This window comes from Monodelphis domestica, chromosome 2 (assembly GCF_027887165.1).
Source record: "Monodelphis domestica isolate mMonDom1 chromosome 2, mMonDom1.pri, whole genome shotgun sequence".
Taxonomy (NCBI): Eukaryota; Metazoa; Chordata; class Mammalia; order Didelphimorphia; family Didelphidae; genus Monodelphis; species Monodelphis domestica.
Window position 1 is genome coordinate 258,704,538 of NC_077228.1, and position 17,955 is coordinate 258,722,492.

Below are 17,955 nucleotides of genomic sequence, written 5' to 3' on the forward strand. Positions count from 1 at the left end.
ATCAGAAGTCCTCTGTTCTGTTCAGGGGTCCCTCATTTTAGGAACCATATAAATTAGCTGGAAAGTGTCTAAAGAAGGGCTACCAGGATGGTAAAGGTCCTCTAAATTATGCCACAAAAGGAAACAGAAGAGAAGAATATAAGGTAGAAGAGGAGAAAATATAAGGGTGCCATAATCAATTAATAAATGAATGAAAAATCATTAATTAAACATCTACTATGTACTAAGTACAGGGCTTAGTATTGGAGATTCAAACACAAAAATGAAAAGCAGTTCCTACCTTCATGGAGTTTATTTGAAGGGTTATCATTTATTAGAACAGGAATTTCACATTTTCTGTTGACCTCAGATAGCAGAAATAGTAGTAGTGACTGGAAGTTATAAAGTGGAAAATACAGGTTGCATATAATAGACTGGGAAAGAGGAAGCATAGAATAGAGGGATAGCTAGGTGATGGCTCAGTGAAGAGAGAGAGCCAGACCTAGAAATTGGAGGTCCTGTATTCAAATATGACCCCAGACACTAACTAGCTGTGTGAAATCCTGGGTAAGTCACTTAGCCCCAATTGCCTAGCCTTTACCACTCCTCAGCCTTGGAGCCTATACTTAGTAGAGATTCCAAGACAGAAGGTAGGCATAGAATGCTGGGCTTGGAAAAAAGAGGTCCTAATTTCACCTTTGATATCTGCTGGCTGGGAAGACTCTGGGCCTCAAGCAACATCACCAGATTTATCCATGAAGTCATAAACAGGTCAAGTCTATATTGACTCCCACACCAGGAGTTCCCTTTATGGACACAGATCCTTTGCCTGTTCCTATAAGGAAAATTTTCTTTAAAAATAATATCTATCTTATTACATATAATTGGGAAAATAAAATATCTTTAGATCAAATTATTTTAAAAATATTTTTAAATAAGTGCTATCCAGAAGTAAAAAATGGACTTTCTTTAAGAGTTATTGGATTTACTTTCACTGCAGTTTTTTAAAGCAGATATAGGATGGCCCCTTTAGTGGGATAGGGTAGATGGAATTCTTTTTCAGATATGAATTGGACTATGAAGTTCCTTCCAACTTCTAAATTCTGTGATTCTGTAAATATCAAAGACTTAAGCTTATCATTCAAGGCCTTACACTATCTGCCCAAAGAGTTTTCAGTTTAGTTAGGGGATAGAGCCTTTTTACAGATAACTATAATTAAAAATAGAACACATCATACAAAAGAGAAGTTACTAAGGCCTAGATGTCTTTGCCCCCAATTGAGACAACATTTGTGATATATAAAGAAGGTCTGACATAGAGTCAGAGGTCCTGGGTTAATTTTAGTTCAAATTCTGGCAATTAACATCTGTGTGACTTTGGGGGAAGTCTAGGACCTCAAGTGTCACAGAACTACAGAATTTCAGATTTGGAAGGGATATCTATTTCCTTTTTGAGGTTCTCTGGCCAATCGTCTCTACATTATTCTTGACAAATGGTCCACTTGAAAATATCCAGGAAGTTCTCCAATTTGACAAATGACAAATATGAACAGGCAGTTCTCAGTCAAGGAAATTAAAACCATCTATAGTCATATGGAAAAAATGTCCCAAATCACTTTTGATTAGAGAAATAAAAATTAAAACAACTCTTGAGATACCATCTCACACTATCAGATTAGGAAATATGAACAAAAAGGAAAATGGTAAATGTTGAGCCACTGATACATTGTTGGTAGAACTATGAACTGATACAACCATTCCAGAGAGCAATCTGGAATAGTGCCTAAAGGGCCATTTGACCCAGAAATACCACTACTGGGTCTATATCCCAAAGAGATCACAAATAGGAGAAAAGGAATTATTTGTACAAATATATTTGTAGCAGCTATAAAGTGGCAAAGAATTGGAAACTGAGGGGATGTTCATCAATTGGGATATGGCTGAACAAGTTGTAATATATGGTTATAATGGAATAATGTTGCACAGTAGGAAATAGCAAACAGGATGAGTTTAGAAAAACCTGGACTTTTTGTGAACAAATGCAAAGTGAAGTAAACAGAAACAAGAGAACAATATATACAGTAACCAAAATATTATCTGATGATCAACCATGAAAGACTAAACTATTATTAGCAAAGAAAGGTTCCAAGAAAACCCCAAGGGACTTGAAATGAAAAATGCTGTCTACAGTCAAAGAAGGAACTATTGGAGTCAGATTACAGATCAAAGCATTCAATTTTTCATTTTATTTCCTTTATGAGTTTTTTCCTGTATGTTTGATACATGTCTTCTTTCATGGAATGAGAGCACTGATACAAACTTTTTATCAGACTCTATTTATAGATTTGGGGAGTGGGGAAGGACAGAGGGAGAGAATGTTAATCACAAAATGTCAAACTAACAAATGTTAAAATTTTTTTCTACCTGTAATTGAAAAAAAATTAATTTAAAAAAAAAAGAAAGAAAATATCCAAAAAGGATAAGCTTATAATCTCCTAAAACAGTTCATTCCACTTTTGAATTGGAATTGTTAGGAAGTGATTTCTTTCTTTCTTTTTTAACCCTTACCAATACTGTGTATTGGCTCCAAGGCAGAAGAGTGGTAAGGGCTAGGCAAGGGGGGTCAAGTGACTTGCCCAGGGTCACACAGCTAGGAAGTGGCTGAGGTCGGATTTGAACCTAGGACCTCCCTCTCTAGGCCTGGTTCTCAATCCACTGAGCTACCCAGCTGCCCCCAGGAAGTGATTTCTTAACTGAACTAAAATCAGCATCATCTCTTTAATTTACAACTGGTTGTCCTAGTTCTGTCTTCTGAAGTCAAGCTGCATGAATCTAATCCTTCCTCAAGTCTTCCTCAGCCTTTCAAGTATGTGAAGATATATAACTCTTTTTCAGATCACTCTCAATTCCTTGAACTGGTTATTATGTGGGATGATCTCAGGGTCCCTCCCTATATAGGTCACACACCTCTGATGCTCCCCATCTTGACCTTCTTGAATGTAGGGATTAGAGAAATTAAAATTAAAGCAACTTTGAGATATCATATCACACCTATCAGATTGCTGTTGAAGGGGATGTAGGAAAATTGGGATACAAATACATTGTTCAGCTATCTTGAACTAAGGTAATACTTATGCCTTTTGGATGTCATCTCCCACAAATGACTGATTGAACTAATTACACTTCACCAAAAATCTCCTCTGTAAAATAAGGGGATTGTCAAGCTGGCATGAAATTTGGAATTAAGCTAAAAAATTTTAACTAAATTGTCCTTTGAGATTCCACTTCTAAATCTGTAGCCCCAAAGAGATCAATGAATAAATTAAATACTTCTTAAGGGTTTAGTATGTAAAAAGCATTGGGGATGAAAATAAAAAAGCATGCTCTTAAGGTGCTCACATTTGGGGGGGGGGAGAAGGGGAACAGCCAATATATAAAATAGATTTCAGCTGCAAGGCAGATGGAAAAGTTCCATGGCCTTCGATGCAATTCAATAAATATTAATTAAGAGTTGACTATGGGATCAGATAGGTGGTTTAGTGGATAGTGAGTTAAGCTTGGAGACAGGAGGTCTTGGTCAAATCTGGCCTTGGACAAGTCACTTAACACCAATTGCCTAGTCCTTACCACTCTTCTTCCTTGGAACCAATATTCAGTTTCTATTCCAAGGCTTTAAAAAAAGAAAGAAAGAGTTGATACTGAGACAAAAAGAAAGGGTTCGCTTTGTTTTGTTTTGTTTTTCAAGAGACTACTATGTTCTAGGTACTATTCTAAGCACTTGGAGATTAAAAAAAAAAAAGGCAAAATTGTCCCTGCTCTCAAGGAGCTTACAATCAAATGGGGGAGACAACATGGAAACAAATATATACAAAGCAAGCCATATACAAGATAAATAGGGAATAATTAACAGTGGGAAAGCAATGGAATTGAGGGGTTAAGGAAGGTTTCCTGGAGGTAGGATTTTAGTTGTGATTTAAAGGAAGCCAGGGAATTCAGTAGTTGGAGTGGAGGTGGATAGAACATTTTAAACATGGAAGATAGCCAGAGAAAATGTCCAGGGCTGAAAGATGGAAGGAATGTCTAGCTCCTAGAGGAAACAAGATGCCAGTGTCACTGGAGTGCATATTGGGGAACAAGATGTAAGAAGACTGGGAAAGGTAAGAGGGGGCTATGTTATGAAGGGCTCTGAATGCCAAAGCATTTTAGCTTTGCTCCTGGAGACAACTGCTGGAATTTGTGAGTAGGGAAGTTTCAGGACCAGATCTGCACTTTAGTGGTTGACTGGGAGAGGGCAAAGCCTCTGCTTTAATGTCATTTCCATTGACCAAATCATACCAGTATCTGATGTTGAACCACTTGACATTTTCAAGAACTTTGATGGGGATACCTTTCTTTTCTTGGTCCTTAGTAGTTGTGCCCACAGCATATGCAGGAGTGATAATCTGGCTGCATCTGTATAAGAATTGCTTCACAGGATGATTTCTAAGGACTCTGGGTTAGAAGCACTGGTATTTCCAAAGTTTGGGGGTTCCAGAGCCCTGGAGCTGTCCCCATCAGGGTCTAAAGAGAGATGGTGATCAAGATGGTGGCAATGGTTTACTTTGCCTGGCACATGGTACCTTCTGTCTCTTCCCTCAAGATGACATGTTGTTTCCCTGATGCTTTCTCTATGGCAGAAGGAACGATCACATATATGCCAAAATATTCAGAGACACTTTTTGTAGTACCAAGGAACTAGCTACAGGGCAGATACCCATTGAGAGAGGAACAGATAAACAGACTGATTGCTGGAACTTTTTCCTCCCTTCTTTTTTGTATCTCCAACATTTAGCACAGTGCCTAACATATAGTAGACACTTAACAAATGTTTATCAAGTTACCACATAAATGGTGTGGGGGGGAAATAAACAAACAGGAACATCCCCCCTCCAAAAATTTTTGAACAGTGTGTAATTATAATGACCAAGCTTGGTTCTGAGGAAATGAGAAAATGAACCTTCCTCACTTACTTGCAGAGTTGAAGTACAATGGAAACATTTAATGCACTGTTGGATTAGGTTGAAGTGGCCTTTAGCTTTTTTTAGCTGCTTTTCCCCTCCTACTTTATTCTTTGTTATGAGAGTTGGCTTACAGGGGATCAGAGAGGGAAATATGCATATTTTTAAACAAAGGTGATGTGAAAACAAAAAATATTAGTGGAAGTTAAACATTTGGGAAAAAAAAGAATAATTTTTTAAAAAAATGATGAATCATAACTAGGCATGCTGGCACACACCCAGTTTCTGCTTCTGGGGAGGCTAAAGCTGGGTGACTACTTGAGTTCTAATTCTAAGTCACAGTGGACTAATACCCAGCACTAATATAAAGAACCCTCAGGAGGGAAAGACCTCTAAACTGTCTTGAGGAGAGGCAAGCCTTTCCATTTCTGAAGTTAAAGCTTCTGTGTCAATTAGTGGTAGGCCTGGGCCTGTAAGTGACCCCTGGACTTCCAGCCTAGGCTAGATAGAAAAACTTGGGGTCAAAACAAAATCAAAATAAATAGATAAATAAAATGAAGACTCTCAATAGATGATACTTTATAGGTCCAATCCATCTCTAAATCTTCAATTCTATGATCTTATGCTTTTTTCATGACTAAGGCTAAAAGTTTAAACTAATAAGGGGTAGAAGACCTATCCTTTGGCCCAGCCATAGCACTGCTGGGTCTGTATCCCAAAGAGATAATGGACACAAAGACTTGTACAAAAATATTCATAGCTGCGCTCTTTGTGGTGGCCCAAAACTGGAAAACGAGGGGATGCCCATCAATTGGGGAATGGCTGAACAAACTGTGGTATATGTTGGTGATGGAATATTATTGTGCTCAAAGGAATAATAAAGTGGAGAAGTTCCATGGAGACTGGAACAACCTCCAGGAAGTGATGCAGAGCGAGAGGAGCAGAACCAGGAGAACATTGTACACAGAGACTAATACACTGTGGTATAATCGAACGTAATGGACTTCTCCATTAGGGGCGGTGTAATGTCCCTGAACAACTTTCAGGGATCCAGGAGAAAAAAAACACCATTCATAAGCAAAGGATAAACTATGGGAGTGGAAACACCGAGAAAAAGCAACTGCCTGAATACAGAGGTTGAGGGGACATGACAGAGGATAGACTTTAAATGAACACTCTAATGCAAATACTATCAACAAAGCAATGGGTTCAAATCAAGAAAACATCTAATGCCCAGTGGACTTACGCGTCGGCTATGGGGGGTGGGGGGGAGGAAAAGAAAATGATCTATGTCTTTAACGAATAATGCTTGGAAATGATCAAATAAAATATATTAAAAAAAAAAAAAAAGAAGACCTATCCTTTGGGTCAGGGGCAACCCAGGCATCTGTTTGACTATCATTTTTTGTTACAAATTTTATGGTTTTTTTACCTTCCCAATGGCTGGACAGAGGTTGGAAGAAGAGAAAATGCACTTTTATTTATTTTTAAAAGCTCTAATCAAATTCAGGATTATAGTTTAGATGAAAACAATTTGAGATGGCACAGTGGATAAAGAGTGAGATTTGGAGTAAATTCTTGAGTTAAAATTTATCAAGTATTAGTCACTTAACTCTGTTTGCCTCAGTTTCTCATCTGTAAAATGAACTGGAGAAGGAAACGGCAAACCATTCCAGTATCTTTGCCAAGAAAATTCCAAATGGATTTACTGAGAGTTAGACAGGACTGAAAAACAACTTAAACAAGGATCTAAGAAAGGATTGATGGAAGGAGGCATAAGAGATAAGGGTGAGGGTTGAACAAAATGCAGATTCTACTCAGGTAACATTGTTTAGGGAAGGTAGGGAACAAGATGGATTGCTGCCCAATCCCTCTATATGTAGGCAGCCCCCTAATGGTAGTGGGGCTGAAGATGGGGGACAAAGGGAAATGGAAAGACTTTCAAACCCTATGATCCCACTTCTCTTCACCCTATTTCCTTTTCTAATTATCTGCCTCAGCCTATCCAGAAGTGGCTCTCTGGGTGTCTGAGCACAGTGAAGCTGGAGGGAAAAGAAGGGATCCCTAAGGAGAAAAGTAGGGGCAGGGAAGGAACAGAGAGAGAGCAGAGCCCGGAGGGTTTGTAGTGAGAGGAGGACTGAGGTCTTACAGAAGCTCACTCTAGGCAGGTTTCGGTGGGGGAGAAGGGGAGGGAGTTATCTATGGGTGTCCTTGCTGGAGGATAGGTGAACCACATGCAGACAAAAGCTGCTTCAATGAGAGGGTGTGGACAGCACAGGGAGATAAGCAGAAATCTAGGAATTAAACTGGTCTAGGTTGTGGGCGGGACTATGAGAGAGGCCTCCAAAGTTCAGGAATCCAGGTGCCTAGGTAAATCCCTTGGTTCCAGTGGGGGTGGGGTGCAGAGGTAGAACCACCCTTTGTAGTCTTGTCCTTCATCCAGGATCTTGGGCTGGCTCTCCCCAACTCCCCTTACCCCTCACCCCCCACCCCAAAAAAAGAAATGCTGTCAACTACTTCCACAAAGTAGGGAGGATCAAAAGTACCATAGATTTCTGTATTTACCATAGAAGTTCTTTGGGACTTCAGGAACTCATCTCATCTTTCCCTTCCTCCAGCCTCCTTAATTACCTGTTGCCTAGAGCCTTTTCCCAAGAGGACACATTTCTGCCCAATTCTGCAAATTTCTCTTCTGCCCTGTCACCATCTTATTCCTAGTCTGCTAAGGAAAGGAAGAGGCTGCTAAAACAGAGTCCCCTCAGGGTTGAAAACTAGAAGGTTGGAACACCCAGATTATCTAAAGGAGTGGGGGCAGGGACACCAGGTCCCCTTAGGGCAGAGGATCCTGGGATACCTGAGTCTGCATATTGTTTCTGCTCTGGACCAGCACAGAACAGAACTTTGAACAGTTTCCTGATCAAAGGAGTGGAGACGGGAAAACCAGGGGACCAAGGAGGAGGGAACAGAAATGATAGTTGCTTTGTCTTTTTTCTCCCCTCTAGTTCTCCATCACCCTTTTATAAGGCCTGCTGTCCACTCCCATTTCAGCTTTATATAATTTTTTTTTTTTTAAGTAAGGAGAAACTGCTTACATTGACAAAATTTAGGAGTTGAAGGGGACTTTTCGGACCATGCCTGAACAGGAATTCATTGTACTACTTCTCTGACAAATGGAAAACCAGCCTCAATTGGAAGACTTCTGATGATAGGAAATTCCCTACCCATCTTGAGAATTTGGTCTTATCTTGGATTCTAAGCTCTTTGCCTCCTTTCCCATCATAAACTGTTGGAAAATGGAGCCTGAATCCCAGAAGGCTAGAGGACTCCTGCTGCTAGTTTGGGTAGGGTTGTAAGGAGGGAAGGGTTAAAGGATCATAGAATTTTAGGGCTAGGAGAAACTTTAGAAGTCACTTGGTTTTCTTTCTTTTTTTAATAAGGAAACTCATCTCCAAAAGAGATGACTTTCCTGAGGTCATACAGGTAACTAACATAAGAGCTAGGATTCAATTCCAGGATCTCTCACTCAAAATTCTATGTTCTCTTCACCATTCATGTTGAGGGAAAGGGGGATTTGGGCTGGAGCATGGGAAAGAAGAGATGGTTGGTGTCTAATAGGCTACAAGCAGAGGAGACAAGTCTAAGGGACTCTTTTGAAGGAAGTTTAATGAGGTGTGTTAGTACTGTTGTTCAGACTCCCTGGACAGCTGTGACTCCAGATGTTCTTGCTTCGGCTCAGAGCTTCATCTACGTCCAGCTCCCTGCCCTGTACCCGAAGCCCATCCAGACAGAAGAAGGCAGAAGAGGTCTCTCCTGGATAAGGGTGGAGGTGGGATGTCAAATCTGAGAATGGAACCTTCTACTCCCTTCCCCATTTTCCCCCCAGATGTTTTCTCCACCTTCTCCTTGCAATCCATACTTACCATGTAAGTACCTAAACAGTCCCTTTTCTCCACAGAGGTACCCCACCCCTTAGAATTCCCTTCTCTTCCAGATACACATCCCTTTCAGCGCCCAGAGATGTGCATAGAGGGACAAAAAAGAGTAAAAGGAAAATAGAAGTCCCCCCATACCTGGTGCCACTCCCAGCAAAAGGCTCCCCTTAGGTTGGGTCCAGAGGTCTAGAAGGGAGACTAGGAGTAGAGGGGGCAAAATAAATGCCACTTCATGTGGCCCCTGGCTCACTGCTACCCTGGTCAGACTCAGCTCAAGTTGAATCACAGTCCCTGGGCTCAGAGGCAATGATTTAGAGTCCATCTCTATCTGCTGTGGTAACTTGGCAGAAAGCACCAAAATCTGAGAGAGGGAGAGGGAGAGAGAAAGAAAGACGAGGGAAAGAGAAACACAGAGTCACTCACATCTTTTCAGCAGGCCACATCCACTGTCTACCCTTTCTGTTCTCCCTAGTTCCTTCCCCTCCATCGAAGCTACATCTATCTACTCCATGGGGTACAACCTAGAAAGATGTGTCCTGAAGTTTCCTAATCATAGAATTATAAAATTTCAGAAGTGAAAGGGACCATAGAAATTATCTAGTCAAAACCCTAATATTATGGAACAGGAAAAGCAGGTTCAGAAAAGGAAAATTATTTGCCATTTCTGTCTCTTGACCCACTCCTTAGGCCCTACTCTGAGGTCTTAACTCTCTCACTTGGTCTTGGAGGTCAAGGCTTAGCAGAGAATGATTGCCCAGTATGCCCAGGGAAAGAAGGCCTCCTGAGCCACCAAAAAATTGAAGTCTGAGCTCCAAGGAGAAGGTCCAGGGGTCCACACTTGGCTGGGGGAGATCTGGGGAAAAACAGAGAGAGTCTGAGATTATAAGAACATGGGCATGGGAATATGCTAACAGAGAAAAGAGAGAGAGAGAGAGAGAGAGAGAGAGAGAGAGAGAGAGAGAGAGAGAGAGAGAGAGAGAGAGAGAGAGAGAGAGATGAGGGGAGGTGGTAGAATAAAGGAGTCTGGTAAATGAGTGAGAGAGCAAAAGCCAGAAGGGAGGAAAAGATAAGTGAAATGAGGCATACAGAAAACTATGGAGAGATAGATCCAGAGATTTTATGAGATAAATTTACCTTTGAGGCTAAACACTGTGTGGGCACGTGGGGGAAAGAAGGTTCCTGGCTGGGCCTTGAGACTGCAAGCCCCCTGGGGTGGGTGGCTGAAGGGTACAGCACTGCCAGGCTGATTCAGCCAGATGTGTCGTCGAAGACAACCATCCAGGGCAGGGTTCAGCTGAGAGGTGGAGGTAGATTCACCATAGGGTCCTAGAAATAGGCATGTGTTGCCCCTCCAGGCTACAGTTTTCCCAGTTCCTCAGGTTTTCATCCCCTCATAGACAAGTACATTATCTGTGATGGGATGAAGTTCCCTCAATGTCCCCAGTTCCATTTCTCCATTCCTCCCTCCTACTTTCTCCCTCTAAGAACTCTGGTATTCCCCCCTTCCTAATCAACCCTCTTCCAAACCCTTGAAGCAGGAGGCCCTCTATTACCGGGAGATGGAGGTCAGTGGGAGGAAAGAGCAAGCCCCCCAGAGCAATCCTCATTATAGGAAGAGCAGTCCCTGCCAGGGGCCTAGAGACTTGGCTTAACCTCAGGACCTCATCCCCATCCACCTCCAGGAACACAGAATCCCTCTGATTCTTGATCTCCAGCTGCACAGAGAAGACAGAGGGGGACATCAGAGCTATTCACCACTCCTTTACACGGAGGCAAGTATTCTCTCCCTCCCCCAGGTACCTGCATCCGCCCAGCTTCCCTTCATTCCTTGGTTTACCAGACCCTTCATTCATTCATAAAAACATTCACCTGGTGCCAGTGGCCATCATCCAGTCGGGGCCCGGCTCCCACAGTGAGCCGGGCCCACAAGTTGTACATCTGTACCTCCAGCCGGCCACCCCGGAGTCCTAGCACAAACCAGTCATCTTTGGGATTTGTATCTCCATAAAAAATCACTCCTTCTGGGTCCCAGGTGCGAAGTTCAAAGGAGGAGATGGCTCTGGAGGGAATTGGGAGTCGAGGAGCGACGTTTGTGTAGGTGTAGAAATGCTTGGGGGGGGGGGGGTGAGGGACAGATGGGCGGGTCAACATCTGGAAAAGTGGGGACAAAGGAGAGAAGAGGTCTGATTTCCACGTAGGAAGAGGAGGGAGGTGGGAGGGCCAGGTTCCTCCTTTACCTAGTGACCTGGCTGAGGTTAAAAGCCATGACGGTGACGGGTTTCTGCCCAAGCCCACTGCCAAGGTGAAGAACAGCAGGGTCCCTGGAGATCTGCGGGGGAAGAGGCAGGAAGGGGCCGGAGCTGTCTCCATTTTGTCTTGGTATCCCTAAGGCCTAGCCCAGCCCATACGGAGCAAGTACTTTACTGCCAAAGTTTGTAGATTGCTTGATAAGGATCGAGATAAGGAGAGAGAGAGACTGAAACGGGACACAAACAAAAGCACCTCGGGCTCCAGAATTCTTGTCCTCCCGCCCAATTCCTCCTACCCCTCCCCCACCGGACCCTGATTTTCTCTCTCTCTCCAGCCAACCCCCACCCTCACTCCAAACATGCACCTTGGTGGGGAGAGACAGGTCAGGAGCCAGTTCCTCCCAGGTCTCTGGAGGCCACAGCAACAACAGCAGCAGCAGAGTTAGTGAGCGCAGACCCTCCATTGTGGGGCAGCTCCCTCTGCTCCAGGATTCCGACTACCGACTGGGGAATCAGCTGAGGGGCGGGCACCCCTGCTGGGCATGGGTGGTGGTGGGTTAAAGGTTGCCCTGGGGGAAGGAGGGAGGGTAGGAGACAGGGGCACTGACCCTCCGGCCCCTCTGAGGACCTAAGAGGTGAGGCACAGTCCATGAGGCCCCATCTTTCTCTGTTTTTGTGTTGTTTTTTATTTTTTTTTAAACTCTTACCCTTTTGTCTTAGAATCAATACTGTGTATTGGTCCCAAGGCAGAAGAGTAGTAAAGACTAGACAATGGAGGTTAAGTGACTTGCCCAAGGTCACACAGTTCTGAACTCAGGACCTCCCTTCTCTGGACACTCTTAATCCACTGAATCCCCTAGCTGCCCCCTAAGGGCCCCAATCTCTCTTAGATTCTAGTCCATTCCAATTCAACAAGGCTTTATGAAGTGCCTACTATGTGCATAATAATAATAATGTGCTAATTGATGAGGATCCCAAGATAAGCAAAAAATAAAAAAACAGGTCGCCTAATCCCTTTATCAAGTCCTATTTGGAGCTCTGCCCACTACACTAGTTAACCTCCCTTTCCAAACTAAGAAGGAAATTTGCCTTTGAATTAACCCCTTGTTTTCTGTTTCTACCTTTCTTAACCCCACCTTTCATCTCCATCAGATTGTGCCTATTCCGTGGTTGAGCTGGAATTATTCCTCTGTAACCTTCATAAAGGACCTTCAGGGGTGGAAGCTGAGTGACTCAATGGATAGAGAGTCAGGTCTAGAGACGGGAAGTCCTAGATTCAAATTTAACTTCAAATACATCCTAGCTGTGACTCCCCCCATTGCCTAGCCCTTGCTACTCTTCTGCAGCAGAACCAACAGTACTGATTCCAATACCCAATATGGATTCCAAGATGGAAGGCAAGGTGTTTTTTTTTTTAATATAAATTTTTAAAAAAAGGAACTTCAGAGATTATGTAGTTCAAATTCAAATGGTGACTTTTCTTCAATATTTTATAGATTAGCAAACTGAGGCCTAGAGAGGGAAAGTAACTTGCCAGGATCACTGATAATAGTGTCTAGATTCAAATCCAGGTTATCTACCTCTAACACTAGTACTCTTGCCACCATGACATACTCCTTCCTCTGTATCTTCCCATAGTATCTAATGAGGACCTGCCCCCACCAATGTCTCCTTCAATCACTGCTTCTTGGTATTGTCAAGGAATGAACTTTAAAGAAGAAAAAAAAAGGCTTTAGTTTAACACTTTTTTAAAAAGTTTTTTAAATTAAGAATGGACTTTTAAATTTTAAATACTCTAAAAGGGAAGGGAAAAAACATGAAACATGGAACCATGAAAAAATACATAAAAATAAATACATAAATAAATTTAAATACTCTGAGGTCAATTAATTGAATGAAATCACTAACATTTTAATGTGAATTTCTTTATCTTTCAGGTTTGTCTCTGGGGAAGGCAAGGATGATGAGCCAGGAGAATGGACAGGATCATTAAATTCTAGATTTAGAATTAGAAGGGACCTTTGAGATTATCTTGTCTAGCTACCACATTTCAAGAAACTAAGTCTACACAGTTATTGTTTAGTTGTGTCTGACGATTTGTGACCCCATTTGAGATTTTCTTGGCAAAGCTATTAGACCGGTTTTGTTATTCTCTTCTCCAGTTCATTTTACAGATTAAAAAACGGAGGCAATTAGGATTAATTAACTTGCCCACGGTCACCCAGCTAGTGTCTGAGGCTAGATTTGAATTTACATCTTCCTTCTGCAGAAAAATGAGACTTTGGGGTGGAGAATGGGATCTATGGATATTTTTTTTAAACCTGTACCTTCTGTCTTAGAATCAATACTAAGTATTGGTTCCAAAGGCGAGGAGAAGTAAGGGCTCAACAATGGGGGTAAAATGACTTGCCCAGGGTCTCACACCATGAATTCTGAATGGTTTGATAACCGCAGATCAGTATCATCAGTGTAATTCAGTCCGTCATTTTGTTCATTTGCAAACGCAGTTGTGTGAAGGGGTCCGGGGCTCGGCTAGGCTGCCCGAGAGGACCAGGGGCCAGGACCCAGAAAAAGGCGAGAAGCCCTGCTTACAGCGGTCCCACGGTCCCCGCGAGGCCCCCCCGCAAGGCCGGGGCTCGGACTTTGTCCTTCCTGCCGGGAGGAGGAGCCACGAAACTCGTGGCCTGGGGCTGGGCAGCGATGGCGGCGGTGCTCATCCGGGAGGCCACGGAGGGAGACTGTGGGGATATCATGAAGATGATTCGGGTGAAAGCTGCGGGGAGCGGGGTTGGGGCTAGGGGGAGGAAGTAAGGGGCGGGGAAATGGGGAAACGCAGATTTCTGGGGTCCTGAAGGGGAACAAGGGGAGTGGGAGCAGCCTAGATTGCTAACACTTTCTGTGGCCCCCTCAAGTCAAGACAATGAAGCAAGCACTTTAAAAAAAAAAATAAAAACGCTAGCCAGGGCCATTCATTTCCAATGTTTCAAAGGCCCTAATATATTTTTATTTTAATTTATTTTAAAATAAAACCAGTTAATATTAAGTATTAGTTATTAATAATAAATAATAGCTAACATTTATAGAGAGCCTATTAAGTGCCAGGTCCTTTACAAATATCTCATATTTCAACCCCCTAATGTATTTTTCATTTTAATTTACTTTTCAATAAAATCAACTAATACAAAATATTAATAATAGCTAACATTTATATGGCTCTTACTGTGTGCCAGGTGTTTTGCAAATATTATCTTATGCTTCAAGTTCCTAATATATTTTTATCTTAATTTATTTTTCAATAAAACCGATGAATGTTAAGTATTAATAATAGCTGACATTTGTATGGCTCTTACTATGTGACAAACACTATCTCATTCTATCCTCACAGCAAACCTGGAAGTAGGTGCCATTATTATACCCATTTTACGGGTGAGGAAACTGGCAAACAGAGGTGAAAGGCCCAAGGGTCAAAACAGCTACTAAGTGTCTCAGATTGATTTGAATTTGGGTCTTTCTCACTTCAGACCTGGCACCAGGGTTATTTTCATTCTCCCTCTTTCCCTCCCACCACACACACACACACACACACACACACTCACACTCACACACACTCACTCTCTCTCTCTCTCTCTCTCCAAAGAAAAACAAAACCTTTGTAACAAACGTGCAAAGTCTAGCAAACAAATCATTGCATTGTCTGTGTCCAAAAAAAGTATCCTTCTTCAACAGGCGCATGCTACGGGCAATATACATAAATGCTGATACCACAAAGACATGAGAAGCAATAGTTCCTGACCTGAGACTAACTTTGTACTTTAGCCATTGATTATTTCAGATCTCCTTATTCTGTTGTTTTCTATATTGTCCTCCTCCTTCTATGTATTCACAGGAATTAGCGGAGTTTGAGAAGCTCTTAGATCAAGTCAAGATCAGCGAAGGAGGTGGGGCTCTGAGGCTTGAGACCCTGATGGGGTGGAGGGAGGTGAGAGACCCAAGACAAGGAACTCTTTGCCCCTCCTTTCCTTTTCCCTAGTCACCCTATTGAATTGATTTTTTTCCCCTCTCTATAATGATACCTCTTATCTCTGCAGCCCTGAAAACTGATGGCTTTGGTGAAAATCCTTTTTATCACTGTCTGGTGGCTGAGATTCCTCCAGAGTCCAGGGAACCCCAGGGTAAGAGCTCTTATGATAACAGATCCTTGGAGAAGTGGAGTCCCAAAGTCCTGCCACTGACCAAGTTCACTTAAGTCCTTTTTTTTTTTAAACCCTTACCTTCCATTTTAGAATCAATACTGTGTATTGGTTCCAAGGCAGAAGAGACATTAAAAGTTGCCCTGAGAAGAGAGGAGGGTAGGAGGCAGGGACACTGTCCCTCCAGGCTTTCTGAGGACAGATGAAGTAATGAACAATCCATAGGGTCCCAACTCTCTGTCTGTCTCTCTCTCTTCTCTTTCTTCTCTCTCTGTCTCTCTCTTGTTGTCTTCTCTTTCTCTCTGTTTCTCTCTCTTTTGTATCTCCTCTCTGTCTCCCTCTTTTTTCTCTGTCTCTCTCTTACTTTTCTTTCTGCATCTTTCTCTCTTCTGTCTCTGTCTTTTTCCTGTCTCTCTCCCTCCTCTTTTTTTCTCTTCATCTCTTTTCTCTCTTCTGTTTCTGTCTCTCCTCTCTCCCTCTTTTTCTTTCTCTGTCTCTCTCCCTCTTCTCTTTTTTCTTTCCCTCTGTCTCTCTTTGTCTCTCTCTTTTAAACCCTTACTTTCCATCTTAAAATAAATACTGTGAATTGTTTCTAAAGCTAGGTAGTGGGGGTTAAATGACTTGTTCACAGAGCTAGGAAGTAACTGAGATCATATTTGAACCCAGGATCTCTCATCTCTAGGCCTGACTCTCAATCCCCTAAATTACCTAGCTGCCCCTCACTTTAGTTCTTAGTACTCTGAGACTATAAGTTTCAAAATAGTAGCCAGTTTGTATTAAGAAAAAGAGTTTCGGGGCAGCTGGGTAGCTCAGTGGATTGAGAGCCAGGCCTAGAGACGGGAGGTCCTAGGTTCAAATCTGGCCTCAGATACTTCCCAGCTGTGTGACCCTGGGCAAGTCACTTGACCCCCATTGCCTAGCCCTTACCACTCTTCTGCCTTGGAGCCAATACACAGTATTGACTCCAAGACAGAATGTAAGGGTTAAAATAAAAAAAAAGAAAGAAAAAGAGTTTCCTCATCTGGGAGTTGCCTAAACAAGTTCTACTCCTCTCTCCCCAGAAAAAGATAATAGCTATTACTTATGTAATGCTTATGGTTTACAATGCATTTAGGAAAGGAATTCCATTTGATTCTCATAATATAAAGTACAAAGGACAAGTGTCAGGATTCACACTAAAGTTTTCCAAATTCAAAATTATCACTCCATTCATTCCTCCACACACAGCTTTTGGTGTGTTAAGTGTTCCCCTGCCTCCTCTTTACTCCACAGCACACACACATCACTTTCCTTCTTTCTGGCCTCTTATCCAGCTCTATGTCCAGAGAAATAGAAAGGCCTATGGCTCTCCCAGCCTCCCAATGATCTCTCCTCTCTCCCTCTCAGGTTCCACCGTGGTGGGTTATGGCCTCTACTATTTCACCTACAGCACGTGGACAGGACGGAATGTGTACCTGGAGGATATTTATGTGATGCCAAAATACCGGGGTACTGACTTGGATAACAGGCATTCTGCTACCTATAACCTTTCCCCTTTTGTTATTATTGTTATTCTAGCTTGATGTCAATCCTCCCATTAATTATTTTTTACTTCCAATAGGTCAGGGGATTGGTTCCAAGATTATCAAGAAAGTGGCTGAGGTGAGGAGGTCTCTTTGTGCATGGTTTTGGTGGGATGGAAGTCAAGGAGGCACTGGGGGTGGGAGGAGGTCAGAGAACTAGATTTCTTCCTGCAGGTTGCCCTAGAGAAAGGCTGCTCCCAGTTCCGGCTAGCTGTCCTTGACTGGAATGAAAGTGCCATGGACTTCTACAAGGCTAGAGGGGCCAAAGATCTCACTGTAGCAGAAGGCTGGCGTTTCTTTAGATTTGACAATGAGGCAATGAGAGAGCTGGTGAGGATGTGAGATGGGATGTAACCTTTAGAATCCAGATTATTTCCTTTAGAACTTCTTTTGTCCTCAGTTCTTATTCAGGTACAATGAAGTCCTGTTTCTGTGGGTACCTATTTCAAGGGAGGGGGAAAGGGTTGGGAATCTAAATGTTTTAAAGTAATTAAAAAATGCCAATATCACAAAAGAAAATGTTTCTCCTCTTCTATTCAGAGATAACAATACTTGATAGTTCCCGGATATATCTGTAACATTTTTTATAACAAAAATTGCTAAAGAGGAAGGCTCTTCTAATATATAGCATGAGAAATGAAAGGGTATGGGATAGAAGAGGGGTGGGAGGAAGTATGAGTTAAGTTAGACAGAGACCTGCTTGGACCAACTAACATTAGTCTGTGAGGATGTTTGGTTTGCTTGCAGTGAAGAAGTCCAAGAAAAAAATCTTTTCTAATGAAGTTTTAGGGGAAAAGAAAAATGTGCAAAATTTAGCAAAAAAAAAGGAACTGAGACCCCAGAAGACTATGGCCCACAAATTCCAATTAAATAAGAATTTATTATTTAAAAGTTTAAAATAAGTATAGAGGGAGGTACCTACCTAAAAGGGGTTGGAAGGAAGGAAACAATCAAAAAAAGCATTTATTAGGACCTTTTTATGTGCCAAGTCCTAGGCAAGGGCTAAGGCTACAAAGACAAAAAATGAAAGAGCCTCTGTCCTTCAA

General features: G+C 42.3%; 2 protein-coding genes across 2 annotated transcripts; one reads left to right on the plus strand and one right to left on the minus strand.

The window, feature by feature from the left end:
• Positions 1 to 8,621: 8,621 nt before the first annotated feature.
• On the minus strand, positions 8,622 to 11,691 carry SHBG (sex hormone binding globulin). The gene is made up of 8 exons (XM_001369508.5): positions 11,523 to 11,691; positions 11,146 to 11,237; positions 10,778 to 10,967; positions 10,462 to 10,623; positions 10,043 to 10,202; positions 9,625 to 9,761; positions 9,047 to 9,269; positions 8,622 to 8,786 (listed from the first exon to the last, which is right to left on the minus strand). Exons 1-8 carry the CDS (start codon positions 11,619 to 11,621, stop codon positions 8,638 to 8,640), a joined length of 1,212 nt encoding a protein of 403 aa, XP_001369545.2. The 5' UTR covers positions 11,622 to 11,691; the 3' UTR covers positions 8,622 to 8,637.
• A 1,931-nt stretch (positions 11,692 to 13,622) lies between these two features.
• On the plus strand, positions 13,623 to 17,428 carry SAT2 (spermidine/spermine N1-acetyltransferase family member 2). Its single transcript, XM_001369536.4, has 6 exons — positions 13,623 to 13,923; positions 15,044 to 15,095; positions 15,246 to 15,329; positions 16,734 to 16,835; positions 16,948 to 16,988; positions 17,084 to 17,428. The coding sequence occupies exons 1-6, from the start codon at positions 13,858 to 13,860 to the stop codon at positions 17,249 to 17,251; spliced, it is 513 nt and encodes a 170-aa protein (XP_001369573.2). The 5' UTR covers positions 13,623 to 13,857; the 3' UTR covers positions 17,252 to 17,428.
• The last annotated feature ends 527 nt before the right edge of the window (positions 17,429 to 17,955 follow it).